At 45.3% G+C, this 15,964-nt stretch overlaps 1 protein-coding gene across 1 annotated transcript in view; it reads left to right on the top strand.

The window, feature by feature from the left end:
- The window catches only part of LOC135517029 (transmembrane protein 132C-like), a 48,911-nt gene extending 37,493 nt beyond the window's left edge, over positions 1–11,418 (top strand). The window contains 7 exon segments of the mRNA XM_064941060.1: positions 274–417; positions 3,178–3,349; positions 4,638–4,781; positions 5,795–6,003; positions 8,223–8,520; positions 8,594–8,785; positions 9,964–11,418. Coding sequence (XP_064797132.1) covers positions 274–417; positions 3,178–3,349; positions 4,638–4,781; positions 5,795–6,003; positions 8,223–8,520; positions 8,594–8,785; positions 9,964–11,418 — 2,614 coding nt within the window.
- Positions 11,419–15,964: the final 4,546 nt, after the last annotated feature.

Genomic DNA, 15,964 nt, shown 5'->3' with positions numbered 1-15,964 from the left:
GTGTGTATGTGTGTGTTAACTGACCTATGTGTGTGTATGTGTGTGTTAACTGAACTTTGTGTGTGTATGCGTGTGTTAACGGACCTATGTGTGTGTATGTGTGTGTAAACTGAACTTTGTGTGTGTATTAACTGACCTATGTGTGTGTGTATGCGTGTGTTAACGGACCTATGTGTGTGTATGTGTGTGTAAACTGAACTTTGTGTGTGTATTAACTGACCTATGTGTGTGTATGCGTGTGTTAACTGACCTGTGTGTGTCTGTGTGTTCCAGAGCCACAGTGAGGAAGGGCATGTCCTTCAGTACAGCGAGGCCCAGTGACTCAGACTTATGGGACATCGTCCTGGAGCCTGGCAGAAGGGGCGCAAATACCATCTCTGTCGTGTGTCAGAGGAAGACCACCAATCCCGGGAAAAGGTGTGTAGCCCTTCATTTTCCTCAAACATCTTGAGTTTTGTAGGCTCTCTTAAATCTTACTAATGGCCTTCCTTTGTCATGTTCTTACTGGTATGATGTATACCATTTGTCAGAAGAGAAAGGTAGAAGAAACAAACAGGTTGTTTATTATAGCTTTCCAGATTCTCAGAATTCTCTTCGTTAAAATGTCAGGAAGAAGAACAGATTGCAATTCTAGGACTTGATCGAGGGAAAAAACTAATTAATTTCATCAGTTGCCTTGTTGGTGTGGTCCCAGCAGCTGTGCAGACAGCCGTTTATTGTGTGAAGCAGATCTGTTACATTGTGATTAATCACTCTCCTTGTAAATAGACTGAAGTGACTATTCAGTACTTTTTGAACTGATAGATGTGGTACAGCTGCACTGATATTTGCTTAAGGCACTTATTTCCCTGGTTTCTATAAGATATGTTATACGTAAATTGGGCCCAGAGTTTTCCCTGGTCAGGTCATGCGATCAGGAAAAACTCTGGGTCCTAGTTATAATCTCATGGAATATGAGCCAGTTTCCGGGACAGAGATCAAGCCTAGTCCTGGACTAAAAAGCATTCCTCAATGGAGAAATAGACTGTAGCACTAATCTGTGTCTGGGAAACCTGCTCTGTAACTACAAGGAATAACATACAGTAGATGACAATGTCAATCAGTTGTTTGTAAGGCTCTTTGAGATTATCATGATATCAGTAATAACGTTAGTAATCCTCCTGCCTATCGCAGTGGGGGAGGGATCAACTGTGTTGATATGAACAGCCTAGAATATTTCTTCATGATTTCACTGACGGGGTGGTGACAGGTAAACAACCTCTCCCTCAACATCAGCAAATCAAAGGAACATCCTTATCAATGGGGCCGCATTGAAGAAGGTCAAAATCTTCAGGTTCCTCGGCGTACACATTTCCGAGGAGGTGAAATGGCCAAACCACACGGCACCTCAAGATGCTGAAGAAATCTGTCCTGTCCTCGAGGGACATCACAGTGTTCTACAGGAGCACCATTGAGAGCATAGTGTCAGGCTGCATCACAGCCTTGTACGGCAACTCCACCGCCAGTGACCACAAGGCGCTAAAGAGGGTGGTACTCTCAGCCGAACGCTGACCTATGTGTGTGTGTTAACTGACGTGCGTGTGTGTATGTGTGTGTTAACTGACCTGTGTGTGTGTATGTGTGTGTAAACTGAACTTTGTGTGTGTATTAACTGACGTGTGTGTGTGTGTGTGTGTGTGTGTGTGTGTGTGTGTGTGTGTGTGTGTGTGTGTGTGTGTGTGTGTGTGTGTGTGTGTGTGTGTGTGTGTGTGTGTGTGTGTGTGTGTGTGTGTGTGTGTGTGTGTGTGTGTGTGTGTGTGTGTGTGTGTGTGTGTGTGTGTGTGTGTGTGTGTGTGTGTGTGTGTGTGATGCACACTGCCTGCCATCCATGACACCCATAACACCACATGTTGCAGGAAGGCCAAGAAGATCATCAGGTACCCCAGCCACCCGGGCCATGCCCTGTTCTTCCCGTTTCCATCACTTAGACGCGGGCAGTATAGGAACATCATGGCAGAAACTGTATGACTGGCCAAAAGCTTCTACCCCCAGACCATCAGGCTGCTGAATAGCCACCACTAGTCAGCACAACGTCAATGATGTCAACATGGACAATTATGTGGTGCTATCACAACACTTCCTGATCCAGATGGAAAAACACACCTCTGCCCAGCAACCTCCTAGCACATACCATCCCCCTTAGACAAACACACACACACACGCTCCAACCCGGCTCAGCACGCCGCCTGTCCGGCCCACTTATCTGCAATCATCAGTAATCCTCAGTGCGTTATCCGGGTTTAACCGCTGGCTGGCACATTCCGGGCCAGATAAGGAGTGCAGATATTCCAAGTCCTGGCAGCGGTATTAACCAGTGAACAGACCAGTGAACACCCAGAGGGGTCGACAGAAGTGACCCCCCTACCCACCCCAGCACTCTGAAACTGATGATAAGACCACAGATTTACAAGCTACGACCCCCAAAGCCCCCATAGAGGGTTTCCAGGAAAAAGAGGGGGAATTACCACCTCTTTCTCCTCAATTCCTGTGCTGAAGTAGTTGAGTGGAATATGGTGAAAATGTTCCTGTCCAAACTCTTTTATTGATGAATAAGTATACGTGTATGTAGAGCAAAGCTTTCTCGAGGTCTCAGCTGAAGAGGCTGAAAAAGGTTTGGGGAGGGGGATTGATCTGCGGGCCTGATCCGAGAATGAAAGAGAGATGGACTAGAGATGGAGAAGAGATGGAGGAGACAAATGGACAGATGAGGAAGGAGGGAGATATTGAGGAGAGAAGATGAAGAGAGCAGGAGGGAGGGAGACAGTGAATAATACAACACAGTAAACCAACACAGTATCCTACTGACAGCACCAAGGACAACCACTCAGGACATCCACACATCTGTTGTCTAGCAACTGTCCTGAACACCCTTCCCCTCCCCCGCCACCTGTTTCCCATCTCTGTATTACATACACTATAAGCAAGGTTAAGGTCAGATTATGATCATTTTATAATAACACTGTGGGTTTGAATGTGCATGTTAAATATAAGAGGGTCTCGTTGTTCTTGATTGCAGCATACATCTTGATTATTGCAGTATTCATGTCCATTCATGAGCTGTGACACATTGTATTGAGTGGTACAGTGAATATCAGTAGGATGAAGAATGTGAATGTAACTGTATTTGTGGATTGACAGGGGTCTGTTGGAGGTCTTGCAGCTTGACTTTGAGACCAAGGAGTTGACTGAGCAACAATTGGAGAGCCAGATGATCACATGGCATTTGGAAACAGCACACATTAAGGATGTTGGCATCATGAAGATCTATACCACCCAGAGAGACTACGTAGGCCTGACACCACTGGTCATGGTGAGGAGCATGTGTGCGTGCCTTTTATGTGTGTGCACATGTGGCATTTAATTTGTATGCGTGCATGTACCTGTGTGCAGATGCACCTGGGTTTGTATGACACAGCAGTAGTTGCATTAACAGTAACACCACCACTTTATTCTCCCTGCAGCGTGTCTGTAAGTTGAATTACAGTCTTGCTGGATGTGCAATTAAGTACTGTGTGCGTCTACTGTAAATGTATGTCTATTGTACTCTCATCTGGTTTGATGTTTTATGGAGGAGACGTTGGCTATAAAATAACAATAACATGTGTATGTACATGATTGAGAGAGCTCTGGAGAGGGGGATGTCAGGGGGGTGTCAATGTGTTCATTGTTGTACAGCTGAGTGCCAGCTGTATTGGCCTCTAGCTTTGATAACATCAGGGCTGTTCTGGCCCAGGTCACACTTTCCTTTAATGTTAATGCAGTTGATGTTCATTGAGGATCAACCAGCCCTCATAGAGAGGAATGAAACATCTTTATAACAAAGCCACAATGCTTTACACAATTTTTCCAAATGTAAAAGTACAAGGTATAGATCTGGTTTGTCAGAAGATGGTTTTACCACCTGTGTACTTGTGACAGGAATTAATCCCTTGTTCAAAGCGGTGTTGGTACTACAAATGCCATAGGGATTGCTTCAGTACAGTAGATCTGTACAATACAATACAATACAATACAACTTTATTGTACTGTTAGTCAGTTTGGGTGACTTTCTGAATTGCGGTCAGCAGCTGTTGTGCTGTGCTGCTGAGTTCAGAATGACTTACAGGCTGTCCTGCAACATCTGTCAAGAGCTGCAGTTAAATCCACATCAGCTGGGCCATACAGTCATCAGCCACTGTATCAACCCCCACGCCTCCTAGATTAGAACCAATATTATTAGAGAGCATCATGACCAGAAAACACTTTCAAACCCCTGTTCAAAGAGGGGTTATAGAGCTATAAGAGAGAACTTATCAGCCATAGACCAACCTTGATCTGTCCGTTTATGTTTAGGAGGTAAGCAGTTAAACATATGTACAGACTTAACTGTACAAGGAAGTAGTGAGTGCGTGTTCATGTAATTGTATGATTGTGCATTTGTGTGTACGTTCATGCGAGTGTGTGTACATGTGCATGCCAATCTTCGTGTAAATGTGTGTGGGTGTGTATGTGTGTTCTTGTGTGCATGCATGCTTACATGTGAATGCCCATTTTTGAATGTGAGTGTGTGGTTAAATGCCTGCCTCACACAGTCACTCTGTCCCGTCTGTCCCCTGTAGGACAGTGATGTGATGAACACAGCTGTTCTGACTGGTAAGAAAGTGTCTGCCCCAGTCAGGACTCTGGCTGTGGAGGCTGACGGCACTGTCACCGATGTCACCAACTATACCAACTGTAGGTCCACTGACGAGAACGTGCTGAAGGTACAGCTTTGGAAGCCCTGTTCCAATGTCTTTAATCAATGTTTTTCTCTGCAGTTGTAGGATCTTAATTTGATCACCTTGTTGCAGGAGAACTTTCCTACAATGCAGGACAATTAAAGCTTGTTGTGTATTTGAGGTTTAAAAAGGCTGCTGAAGTTTATAATTTCCACTTTGTAATTTCAGACTTGATTTTCCCTTACGAAATATGTATCAACCCCTACAAAAATGACCATGAATTATAATCCACATGATAATTAACATGTCCTGTTGCTGCAGGATTATTTTCCTACTGCAGCAAACTGGCTCAAATTGAGATTCTATATCTACGTATCTGTATGTTGCAAGAGAACAAGGCAAACATCCTTATGACTATCATATTCAGCATCATTCAGAGACCATAATATAAATCATACTTGCATGTGAAATGCATGTTATTAGAGCAGATCTCATGGAGCCAAGGGCATAGGGACTTTACTCCAATAAGAGAGAGAGAGACGGAGAGATGAAAAGAGACAGCGAGGGGGCGAGAGAGAGAGAGAGAGAGGGAAACAGAGAGAGAGAGAACATTTACAGAGCAATTTTTGAAAAAGCTAGATAAAGAGCAGGAGATACACATACACACAGATACAATATGATGGTTCAACTGCATGCTCTTTCTTTCTTCTGTCTCTATCAGCATTTAGATTGATACATCTTAGATGGCTGAGGGCTAGATCAAATCCGGACCGCATAAGATCTGCGTTATAACACAATTGAACATTTTACAGTCATTTCCAATTGAACTGACATATGCAGTGGAAACATTTTAATCGCACTGTAATGTGGATACTCGGCGGCCCAGATTGACTCTAACCGAAGCCTATGTGACAATGGGCACAGGGACCTCAAATGACAAAGAAATTAATGGGGCTAGTACATTATGGGCAAGTAGACTTCAGCTTCAGCACGTCACATAACTCCTCATGAAGAGGATGTGTTATTTAATAGCTCAGCATCCCCCTGTGTCCCCCCAGGTGTCGGATCGTTGTGACTATGTGTTTGTTAATGGGAAGGAGACGAGGGGGAGGATGAGGATGGTGCTCAACTTCACCTACAGCTACCTGAGTGCCCAACTGGAGATGAGTGTGTGGATGCCCCGCCTCCCCCTGCTTATCGACATAGCCAACCCCGAACTCAGCCAGATCAAGGGCTGGAGAGTCCCCGTGGCCGCCGGCACCAAGAGGTATGGTTTTGCTTTTAATAACAACTCTCCACATACCAATGTTGGCCACATACCAATGTAAGCCTTTGTCAATACTATTTAGAAATCCACAGAGAGAGCTGATTAGAGAGCTGATGCCAAGACCTGCTGTAGCAAGGCTGGAGTTTGGCATTCATGAAGGATTCAAAGAAGGATTTGATTGACAGTTTGTATGCACAAAACGTAATAACTAATCATCACAAGACCCACTAGTAGTGACCCACTGCATAGTGACAAAGGATGAAATCCAAAACCATTATTTGACAAATCTAAGTAGGAGTCCTAAAGCGTGTTTGTTTAGAAGCCTCATAGACTAGAGCTGTGCTGTTCAGACAGATTGATGATTCCAATAATACAGTAGGTACTATGAGAGAGAGGGTAGGGAATAGACATCTTCCAGTTTATCAGCCTTGTCTAATGCATATTGCTGTACTCTGTCGTGTCTTTGGCTATGCCGGATTAAGTGATATGACATGCTATTCTATAAAATAATTTATCCGTAATTAATATCACCTGATTGAGCTAATCATGTAAATGTAATTAACTAGAGAGTCGGACACCACGAAAGAATGTTTATAGAGCTGTTATCTTCCGAATAAACTCTTAAAGACCTAGTAATATTTTACATCACTAGCAGTCAATATCAATTGCCATCTTAATTCAGTCTCATCTGAAAGTTGTAAATTATTTTATCTGCACGAACCCTGGCTAACAAGTTGAATCAGCAATACAAAAATTGGGTTTAATTATTCATTTACTAAATACCTAACTAATCACACAGACTTACACATACACACAATTAATCATAACTTGATAAGAAATTACATTATAAAGGAAAACGTCCCTAGCGGGCGGAACAGATGTGACAGCTTGTTACACAAAAGAAAAGGGTCTGGGTTGAGTGAAGGAGCGGGAAGACTGAGGAACAAAGGGAAGAAGCTGTGCTATCGTAAATACAGTATCTTATGCATTCTAAATTACCGCCCATTTGGAAAAGGAAAATGCAATAAATCTTTACTCTGAGCTGTGCTTTAGTAGGTTGGTGGTAGATGGGAAGGCCATGTTGCCAAACCGAGTCCTTTGTCCTTTAAAGAATGTCTCTTGTGGTCAATTGTATACGTTGTAGTAACGTCGTTGTGTGGTAGACGGGATACTCTGTCTGTTCCTTCCTAACCTGCGTTTGCAGCAGGGGTTGCTAACTCAACGGCTAGGAGGTATCACTTCTGTAGTGAATACAAGTTCAAAGTTCATACCATTCACAACCAAAGCTCACGCTGATGTTGGCTTCGTTCTATAGTTATTATCTGAACCATTCTGACATAGGACCGTCGTCCTTCATCCCTGGAACAGCAAGTTATGTTGTCGTCAAGGCTTTATATAGGAAGGGAGAAAAGGGGTGTGTTTCATAGTTTACAACCTCTGTCTCTTCACGTGGGCGGGCTACTGAGTGAGCAGCCCTATCTTATGAAAACCTACATCTCACATTTTAGAAGCTAAAATCAAATTTCATCCTATTACAAATAATTTCATATTCAAACATTTAAATTGAACAACAATTCCATGTGAATCCGATAACTCTGATGTGTAGACTTTCCACTGTAGAGTTTATGTCATCTTATCATTGATGAGAATGTCTCAGATGACAACCGAACTGACATCATATTCATTAAGTACCACCGCATATGTTCAATTGTTCGGATTACCAGAATATAGTTAATTTCCCCCCACCTACTGATGTTCCCAGAATCTCTATGTTAACCAAGGGTTTTGCAAATGTAACCTCAGTAGAGTAGAGAGAGGAAAAAGGGGAGAAGAGGTATTTATGACTGTCATAAATCTACCCCCCAGGTCAATGTCATGACAACTCTATAATAATAATCTATCATCACATCACTGTTAGTTACATTAGTGTGTTATTCCACGTAGAAGGGACATAGACTTGCTCTCAGAATACAAGTCAGTAGGGTCTCACTCAATACTGAGCGTCTTACCGCTGCCTGGTTCTAACTCAATACACTGAGGTGGATGGATTGAGTGTGTAGGGTGTTGTTGTTTTCTCTGGAGCTACACTGTATGTTTGCATGGTTATGGTTGGTGTCAGAGATAGCTACCCAAACCCATTCAACACTCAGATTTGTCTTGAACGTCTTCCAGCTGACAGTTTTCTCGTAAGAGTATACAATTAAGTGTTGTTTTCTCAGGACCAGCTGGGACAGTGAGGAAGAGGAGGAGATAAGGAAGAGCAGAGGCTGCATGCTACAGTACCAACACACCGTGGTCAGGGTGCTCACACCCTTTGTGGCCGAGCCGTCGGACCCATCTCCAGACCCCATGGTAGGGGGATTGGGGGGGTCTCTGGAGACTTTCCTGGGGCCAGACTGGCAGGTGGATGTCACCAGGCTGGTGCGCTACTCTCTCAGGGTGGGAGACCAATCTATAGCCAGACTACATGCTGGAACAGTACTGCAGGGACGCGCTGCAGGGACCACCACTCTACAGGTAATGTGTGTATGGTTTTGTATGTGCATGTGTGTGTTTGTGTGTATTCTAATGTGTGTGTATAATGTTGCAGGTGATGTCTCCTCTGTCTGACTCGATCCTGGCTGAGCGGATGGTCAGGGTTCTGGAAGAAAAAGTGAGTGTGACAGAGCTGGGAGTGCAGCTGGTCTCTGGCCTCTCTCTGTCCCTCCAGCTCAGCCCAGGGAGAAACATGGCCATCATTGCCACGGCTACAATACAGGAAGTCATGCAGAGACCCAAACAGGTAAATGTACAAATTATGTAATATCAAACCTAATTCAAAATTATTATACAAAATAAAGTACATCCGAAGAACAAGCCCCAACTTCACATTGTGCCATTCTGAAGCTGAGGGGGGAATGATTAGCAATAGTGGAAAACCTGTACCCTCAAAGCTCTTCACAGATATTTAGCAAGAAAATAATACATTTCACAGTGAATAACAGTAACCTGCTAACCTAGCAGCATGTGGTTTGTCCCTGCGATTCCTGTGTGTGTGAGTTAATAGTGTCCACAGCTCAGGACTGTAGTACTGTGGCCACGCTGTGAGCCAGACAGAGTGCATGGACGCAGTTTAACAGCTCACACATTAGCCGTGGCAGCATGCCCATTCAAAAACACTTCCCAAACTGTGAGTGGGGATACCATTAGGCAGTAGTCCATACTCTATAACCAGCACTATGACAGCCATGTGCTGCCAGGGGCCTGGCCAATCGCTAATTTGACCCAGTCAATACTCAACCTATTAGAACGGAGTTAGTGCACATGCCCATTTGTTTCTATGATGGGTCATGTACAGTACAATTCCAAGCTATGCAAATGTATTTCACCTCAGAATATAGGCCATGCCTCTGGCTTCAATCGTTCATTATCAGCTAACAGCTCTATGGTTCTATTAGACTGACTGTGGTGGGAGTAATTAATTTACATTGCACCCTCTGGTAGCTAGTGCTAATGGTTTGTATTCTCCATCTATACTGATATTGATCCCCTGTGGTTAAATTGAGTTTCACGCCATGATGTGATAGGACTGTGGTCTGTGATACAATAGCCCCCAACCTAATTATAGTGAGATTAACAGAGGCAATTCTTAGATACCGACAAAATTAGGGATTAGCTATCATGTCAACCCAATGGACAAAACGCTAATGCAGGAATTGAAATAAATGTGTAATTGTGAATCATTGGGTTGCATGAGAATCCTGTAGAAATATGCTAAATCCTATCAGCTCCTGCTTTACCACCTACTCTTATGCATTAACACATCTATTTATGAGAGGGACTATTTGGAAATTAATTGATGTTCTGTATGTCTGACCTCTGCACATGGAGAGAATATTGATTTCCTGATTGTATTTTGACCTATTTTAGAGAATTCCAAGCCCTCTCTTTATCCTGTCTCTGTGTTATTTCCGTGTTTAGGAGGCAATGGTCAGCTGCTGGATCCATTTCAGTGACGGCTCAGTGACCCCTCTGGACCTCTTTGACCGCAGCGTCTACTCCCTGACTGTGACCTCCTGGGACAAGAGTGTGGCGACCGTGCGCCGGACCCCCCAGTCAGCATTTGTGGTGGCGGAGGGTGAGGGTCAGGGGGCGCTGGTGAAAGCTGAGCTGAGGATCTGTGAGGAGTGCCAGAAGTCTAAGAGGAAGAGCAAGCTGGTGGTGGGCAATGGGCTTCTTAGGGTCACTTTCCAGAAAGGCAGCAGGATGGACGGAGGGGTCACTGGTGGTGGTGCTACTGGCTATGGCAGTGAAGGTTCAGAGTCAGAGGTAGAGTCTGAGCCAGTCGTGACATCACCACGGGAACTCACGCCAGTTGTGACCTCACCACGGGCTCTGATCGAGGGGGACGGAGACAGACGCTCGTTCAGGAGCACCGTACCAGACTGCCAGGACAGCACTGATGTCACCACGTCAACAGCCAGGGATCAGCAAGTTGCTGGAGGTGGCATTTCTACCATCAAAGAGGGCATGAGCAGCACCACCACCAACACTGACAGTAGTACCACCACCACCAGGGGAAAACCTAGCACGGACAAACCTCAGGTGTCTGGCAGACCTGGCAGGGACAGAAGCCTGGGCAGAGGACAGGAGCTGAGGAGAGACTGGCTTAACGTGGTGGAAAACCCCAACCAGAAGAAAGAGATGCCCAAAGCAGAGGAACCACCCCAGAAAGAGCAGCCCAAGCCGCCCCAGATGGTGGAAAGTGACCTGGTGAAGACGTTCAAAGCCATGTCAGACCTGGAGATTGGCATCTTCGCGCTGGTGGGAGTCTCTGTCCTTGCTATCCTGGCCTTCCTGCTTAACTGTGCCTCCTATAATCTCTGCTTCCGGGTCAACAAGACCCCCGTCCAGGGCAACCCAGACCCCAACGGCCCCAAGGAGCACAGGCACGACTGGGTGTGGCTGGGGACCAGCACAGGGCCAGCGCCGGACAACCCACCCAAGGTGTCCACCATCAAACGGGAGAATCACGGCTCTATTGAGTCCCACTGCAGCCTGCAGAGACAATGCTCTACAGATAGCCACAGGGCTCAGGAGAGCAGCCTGAGTATGAGTGCTATCCCAGAGAGGACTGCCACCTTGGGTAGGAGGAGCAGCTCCCAGCAGGTTCCCACCCTGGACCCCATGGCTCGGGGTTCAGCCACCCTCCTAGCCAAGCCAAGCCGCAGCGATCCACTCCACTCCCCCACCAGCAAGAGGAATCAGGTCCAGTTCACCACATTCACCACACTGGACGTTAAGCACTTGGCTGCCCTGAAGAGGAATGGAGTGGACTTTAACTGGGCCAGCCAGGCTGGGGGAGCTGGGGAGCCTATGGAGCCTCTACCTGACATGCTATGGCCTGTAGTCACACCCCTGGGCCAACCACAGTGATACTCCACATGGGTTCTGTGTGTGCGTGCGTGTGTGTGTGTGTGTGTGTGTGTGTGTGTGTGTGTGTGTGTGTGTGTGTGTGTGTGTGTGTGTGTGTGTGTGTGTGTGTGTGTGTGTGTGTGTGTGTGTGTGTGTGTGTGTGTGTGTGTGTGTGTGTGTGTATGTATGTTTGTGTGTGTGTGTTCTGAACCTGTTTAAATGTGTACAACTTAGTGAGGATACACTTACCAGTACACTTAGAGTTTACACATATTAATAGGTGTAAGGTCTCTTCCTTTCCATTAAGTCACACACATGCCCAAATTTCCAAGTTAATGACCAGACCTCATTAATACGGGATGGTGAAAAGTGTTGTATGCTTATAACTGTAAATAATGTACCGTATATTTCTACAGATAGTTGTTTACACATTTCTAACTGCATTTAATTACTGTTTCATTTCATGTCACTTTTGAACATGTGTATGAGAAAATGCATCATGATATATTTGTATGTGGTTATACACTTTCCAGGCTTTGTTTAAGTCCTAAACAGAATAGCTTAGAGTTTGTTCAATTTGTCAGAGAAAATGCAATATTTATAAAATATATTGGTGCTCTGACAAATGGTGCTCTGTCTGTGCAATACTATTGCTTTTTTAAGGCTGAAAAGGGATGTTAAATGTTAAATATAGTGGAACTGAAAGCGTTTTAGCAAAATCAAATCTTAAAATCTGTTCATAAAAAGGAACAGGCTTTCCTGTGATATCGGGTGCTGTAGGTGGCCTGGAGGGCGGGAAGTTTGCCCCCAGTAATGGGTTGGTTGCCATACCAGCCCAACAATATGCTTTTAATTGTGCATCTGTAAAAATGTGTGAGGGTTTTAGGTGACAAGCCAAATTTCTTTAGCCTCCTGAGGTTGAAAAGGCTGCGCCTTCTTCACCACACTGTCTGTTTGGGTGGTCCATTTCAGTTTGTCAGTGATGTGTACGCCAAGGGACTTGCAGCTTTCCACCTGCTCCACTGCAGCTCCGTCGATGTAGATGGGGGCTGCACCCTCTGCTCTTCCCGAAGTCCACAATCATCTTCTTTGTTTTGTTGAAATTGAGTGAAAGGTTGTTTTCCCGGCATCACACTCCCAGATCCCTCACCTCCTCCCTGTAGGCTGTCTCGTCATCGTTGGTAATCAAGCCTACTACTGTTGTGTCATCTGCAAACTTGATGATTGATTTGGAGGCGTGCTTGGCCACGCAGTCATGGGTGAACAGGGAGAACAGGAGGGAGTTGAGCACACACCCTCGTAGGGCCCCAGTATTGAGGATCAGCGGAGTGGACGTGTTGTTTCCTACCTTCACCACCTGGGGGCGGCCCATCAGGAAGTCCAGGATCCAGTTACACAGGGCAAAGTTCAGACCCAGGGCCTGAAGCTTAATGATGAGCTTGGGGAGTACTATGGTGTTGAATGCTGAGCTATAGTCAATAAACAGCCTTCTTACATAGGTGTTCCTCTTGTCCAGATGGGATAGGGAAGTGTGCATAGTGATGGCGATTGCATCGTCTATGGATCTATTGGGACAGTAAGTAAATTGAAGTGGGTCTAGGGTGGCAGGTAAGGTAGAGGTGATATGATCCTTTACTCATCTCTCAAAGCGCTTCATGATGACAGAGGTGAGTGCTACGGGGCGATAGTCATTAAGTTCAGTTACCTTTGCCTTCTTGGGTACAGGAACAATTGTGGCCATCTTGAAGCATGTGGGGACAGCAGACTGGGACAGGGAGATATTGAATATGCCCGTAAACACACCAGCCAGCTGGTTTGCGCATGCTCTGAGGACGCGCCTAGGGATGCTGTCTGGGCCGGCAGCCTTGCGAGAGTTAACACATTTAAATGTTTGACTCACATCGACTACGGAGATGGAGCAGGTAGCAGGCTGCATCGGGGGCACTGTGTTCTCCTCAAAGCATGTGAAGAATGTGTTTAGCCTGTCCGGAAGCCAAACGTCGGTCTCGGCGACGTGGCTGGTTTTCCTTTTGTAGTCCGTGATTGTCTGTAGTTCCTGCCACAGACATCTCGTGTCTGAGCTGTTGAATTGCAAATCCACTTTAACTCTATACTGATGTTTGTCTTGTTTGATTGCCTTGTGGAGTGAATAACTACACTGTTTATATTCTGCCATATTACCAGTCACCTTGTCATGGTTAAATGCGATGGTTCGCACTTTCAGTTTTGCGCGAATGCTGCCATCTAACCATGGTTTCTGGTTAGGGTAGATTTTAATAGTCACCGTAGGTACTACATCTCCTATACACTTCCTTATGAACTTGCACTTAACACTGAATACACATAGCCTACTTAATACTCTGTATAGCTGATATCCATTACATTCAACAGGACATTTTGGAGTGTTGCTATGGGCTCTGACATGTCAGGTTCTCTGATAAGCATTTTCATGGCTTCAACATGTCTCTTTACTGGTCTAACAACCCTTCCGTACCTTGTACGTGTCACGCTACCCTCCCCTAAATTGTTCTTAGAGCTTTGTAAATTGACTGTATTGTGGGACTGTATTGTATTGTCTTTAACAATGTATTTTAGGGGATATAGTCTGCTGCTTCGGGCCTGCTCACTTGGGCCAACTTCACTAACCCTGATACTATTATGGGTGGCCGATGTTCTTGTTTGAATTTGATCACTTGGGGCAAAGTCACTGACCCTTATACTGCTTTTGGAGGACGTTTCTATTTCATCAGCCAAGGGCTGCAAGCTATCATCCTCAGAGTGGCAGGGGTCTCCTTCTGGGTCTCTGTCATTATTGCTCTGAAATTTGGAATGCTCAATGTGACCAGAGTCACTAGTTCCAGATGCCTGCTCGCTTTCAGAATCTCCCATTGATTCGGTTTCTCCCTTACACCCTTGTCCTATCAACGAGGACCCGGAGGCGTCCATAGCCTCATCGACTACTTTTGAACTTAGACTGCGGTGGATCCAGATTGCAGTTCTCTGGTCATCACTGGCCCCATCCACATCTGGTAGTGGGTTTGCTTTCATAGTTCTGGCATCTGCAAAACTCTCCTCTGAAAGGATGGAGGGAACGGTTGTATCCTCAACCTCTCCAATCGGAAGAAAGTTCACAGGAAGTAAGAAGTTGTGGTTTACAACCTTGCTCTTGTCTGTGGAAGGGTTGACTACTCTGTAGATGTGCAGATCTGGGTTGCTCCAGTTGATGACATAGACGGTAGATTCCCACACATCTGCCAATTTCCGTTAGCCAACAAGAAGGAATGGGACAAAGAGAACTTTGTCACCTACCTCCAGGGTACATCCTTTCACCTTCTTGTCATGTTCTCTTGCCTGCTTTTTCTGTGCCTTTGATGTGTTCTTCTGTGCGATACGCATGGCCTCCTGAAGATCTCTTTGAAAGGAGTCTACAAATTCGCTGTAACTCAAAATGGTCTCATCTCTCAGAACACTTCCAAACATGGCATCGACCGGTAGCTGTGGGGTCCGCCCAAGCATTAAGTAAAAAGGGGCGAACCCTGTCGTCTCAAGTACGATACAAGTATATACAAATGTAAGAGTTTGAATCATCTGAGGCCATTTCTCTTTCATCCGTGGAGGCAAGGCTCAAATCAAATTCCCCAAAGTATGATTAAATCTTTCTGTTTGCCCATTACACATTGGGTGATATGGAGTTGTATGAGATTTCTTCACTCCTGCCAGGTCCATTAGCTCTGATATCAGCTTGCTCTCAAAGTTGGCCCCTTGGTCACATAAAAGACGCTGAGGAAGACCGTAAATACAGAAAAAGTTGTTCTACAGTTTCTGAGTAACTTGTTTTGTTGTCTGATTTGTACAAGGGAAGGTATGAGCTACTTTGGTAAAATGGTCTGTTACTACTTGTACGTCAATACTCTCTCCATCCTTTCCTTCAGCCGCCCATTAATTGATACAGACCAACTCTAGTAGTGCACTTATCTTAATCGATTGAAGATGAGCTCTTGCCTCACAGCATCTACATCTCATGACATAGTCTTTCACCTGTTCATCCATACCTACCCAAAACAACCTCTGTCTGATGGGGTGTAAGGTTCTTGCTTGACCTTGGTGTGCAGCATCATCTTGTGTTCCCTTCAACACATCCGCCTTCAGGGACAAAGGTACAATGAACTGATATTTCTTATTTCCGGTTTTGTACTTTGATTTCCTGTACAATATTCCATCCTTGTATTCCAACTTCTCCCAATGTTTCAGAAGTTTCAGAAGTTTCTGCACGATCACAATGTGATGGTCTCCATTTCCTCTCCACATAATAGGTAGCACGAGCCAATGTCTCATCTGCTTGCTGCTTCTCTTTGAGATCTCCTAGTGAAAAAGTGGGGAGCACTGGGTAACCTCCCTGCAGATGTTGGGATAGCTGCATCAGAGGGACAGTGCACATGGATATGATATCCTTTTGGTACAAGCTGTTGTCTAGAAGTGCCTTCACTTCATCACCAGATACCTCAGTAGCCTTTGTACCTTGATTGGACCTTGATGCCACTGTTTGACAGGGCTTGGCAATTCACAG

Source organism: Oncorhynchus masou, chromosome 28 (genome assembly GCF_036934945.1).
Source record: "Oncorhynchus masou masou isolate Uvic2021 chromosome 28, UVic_Omas_1.1, whole genome shotgun sequence".
Classification (NCBI taxonomy): Eukaryota; Metazoa; Chordata; class Actinopteri; order Salmoniformes; family Salmonidae; genus Oncorhynchus; species Oncorhynchus masou.
Note: the sequence above shows the minus strand (reverse complement) of the source record. Positions and strands in the feature narration are given on the sequence as shown.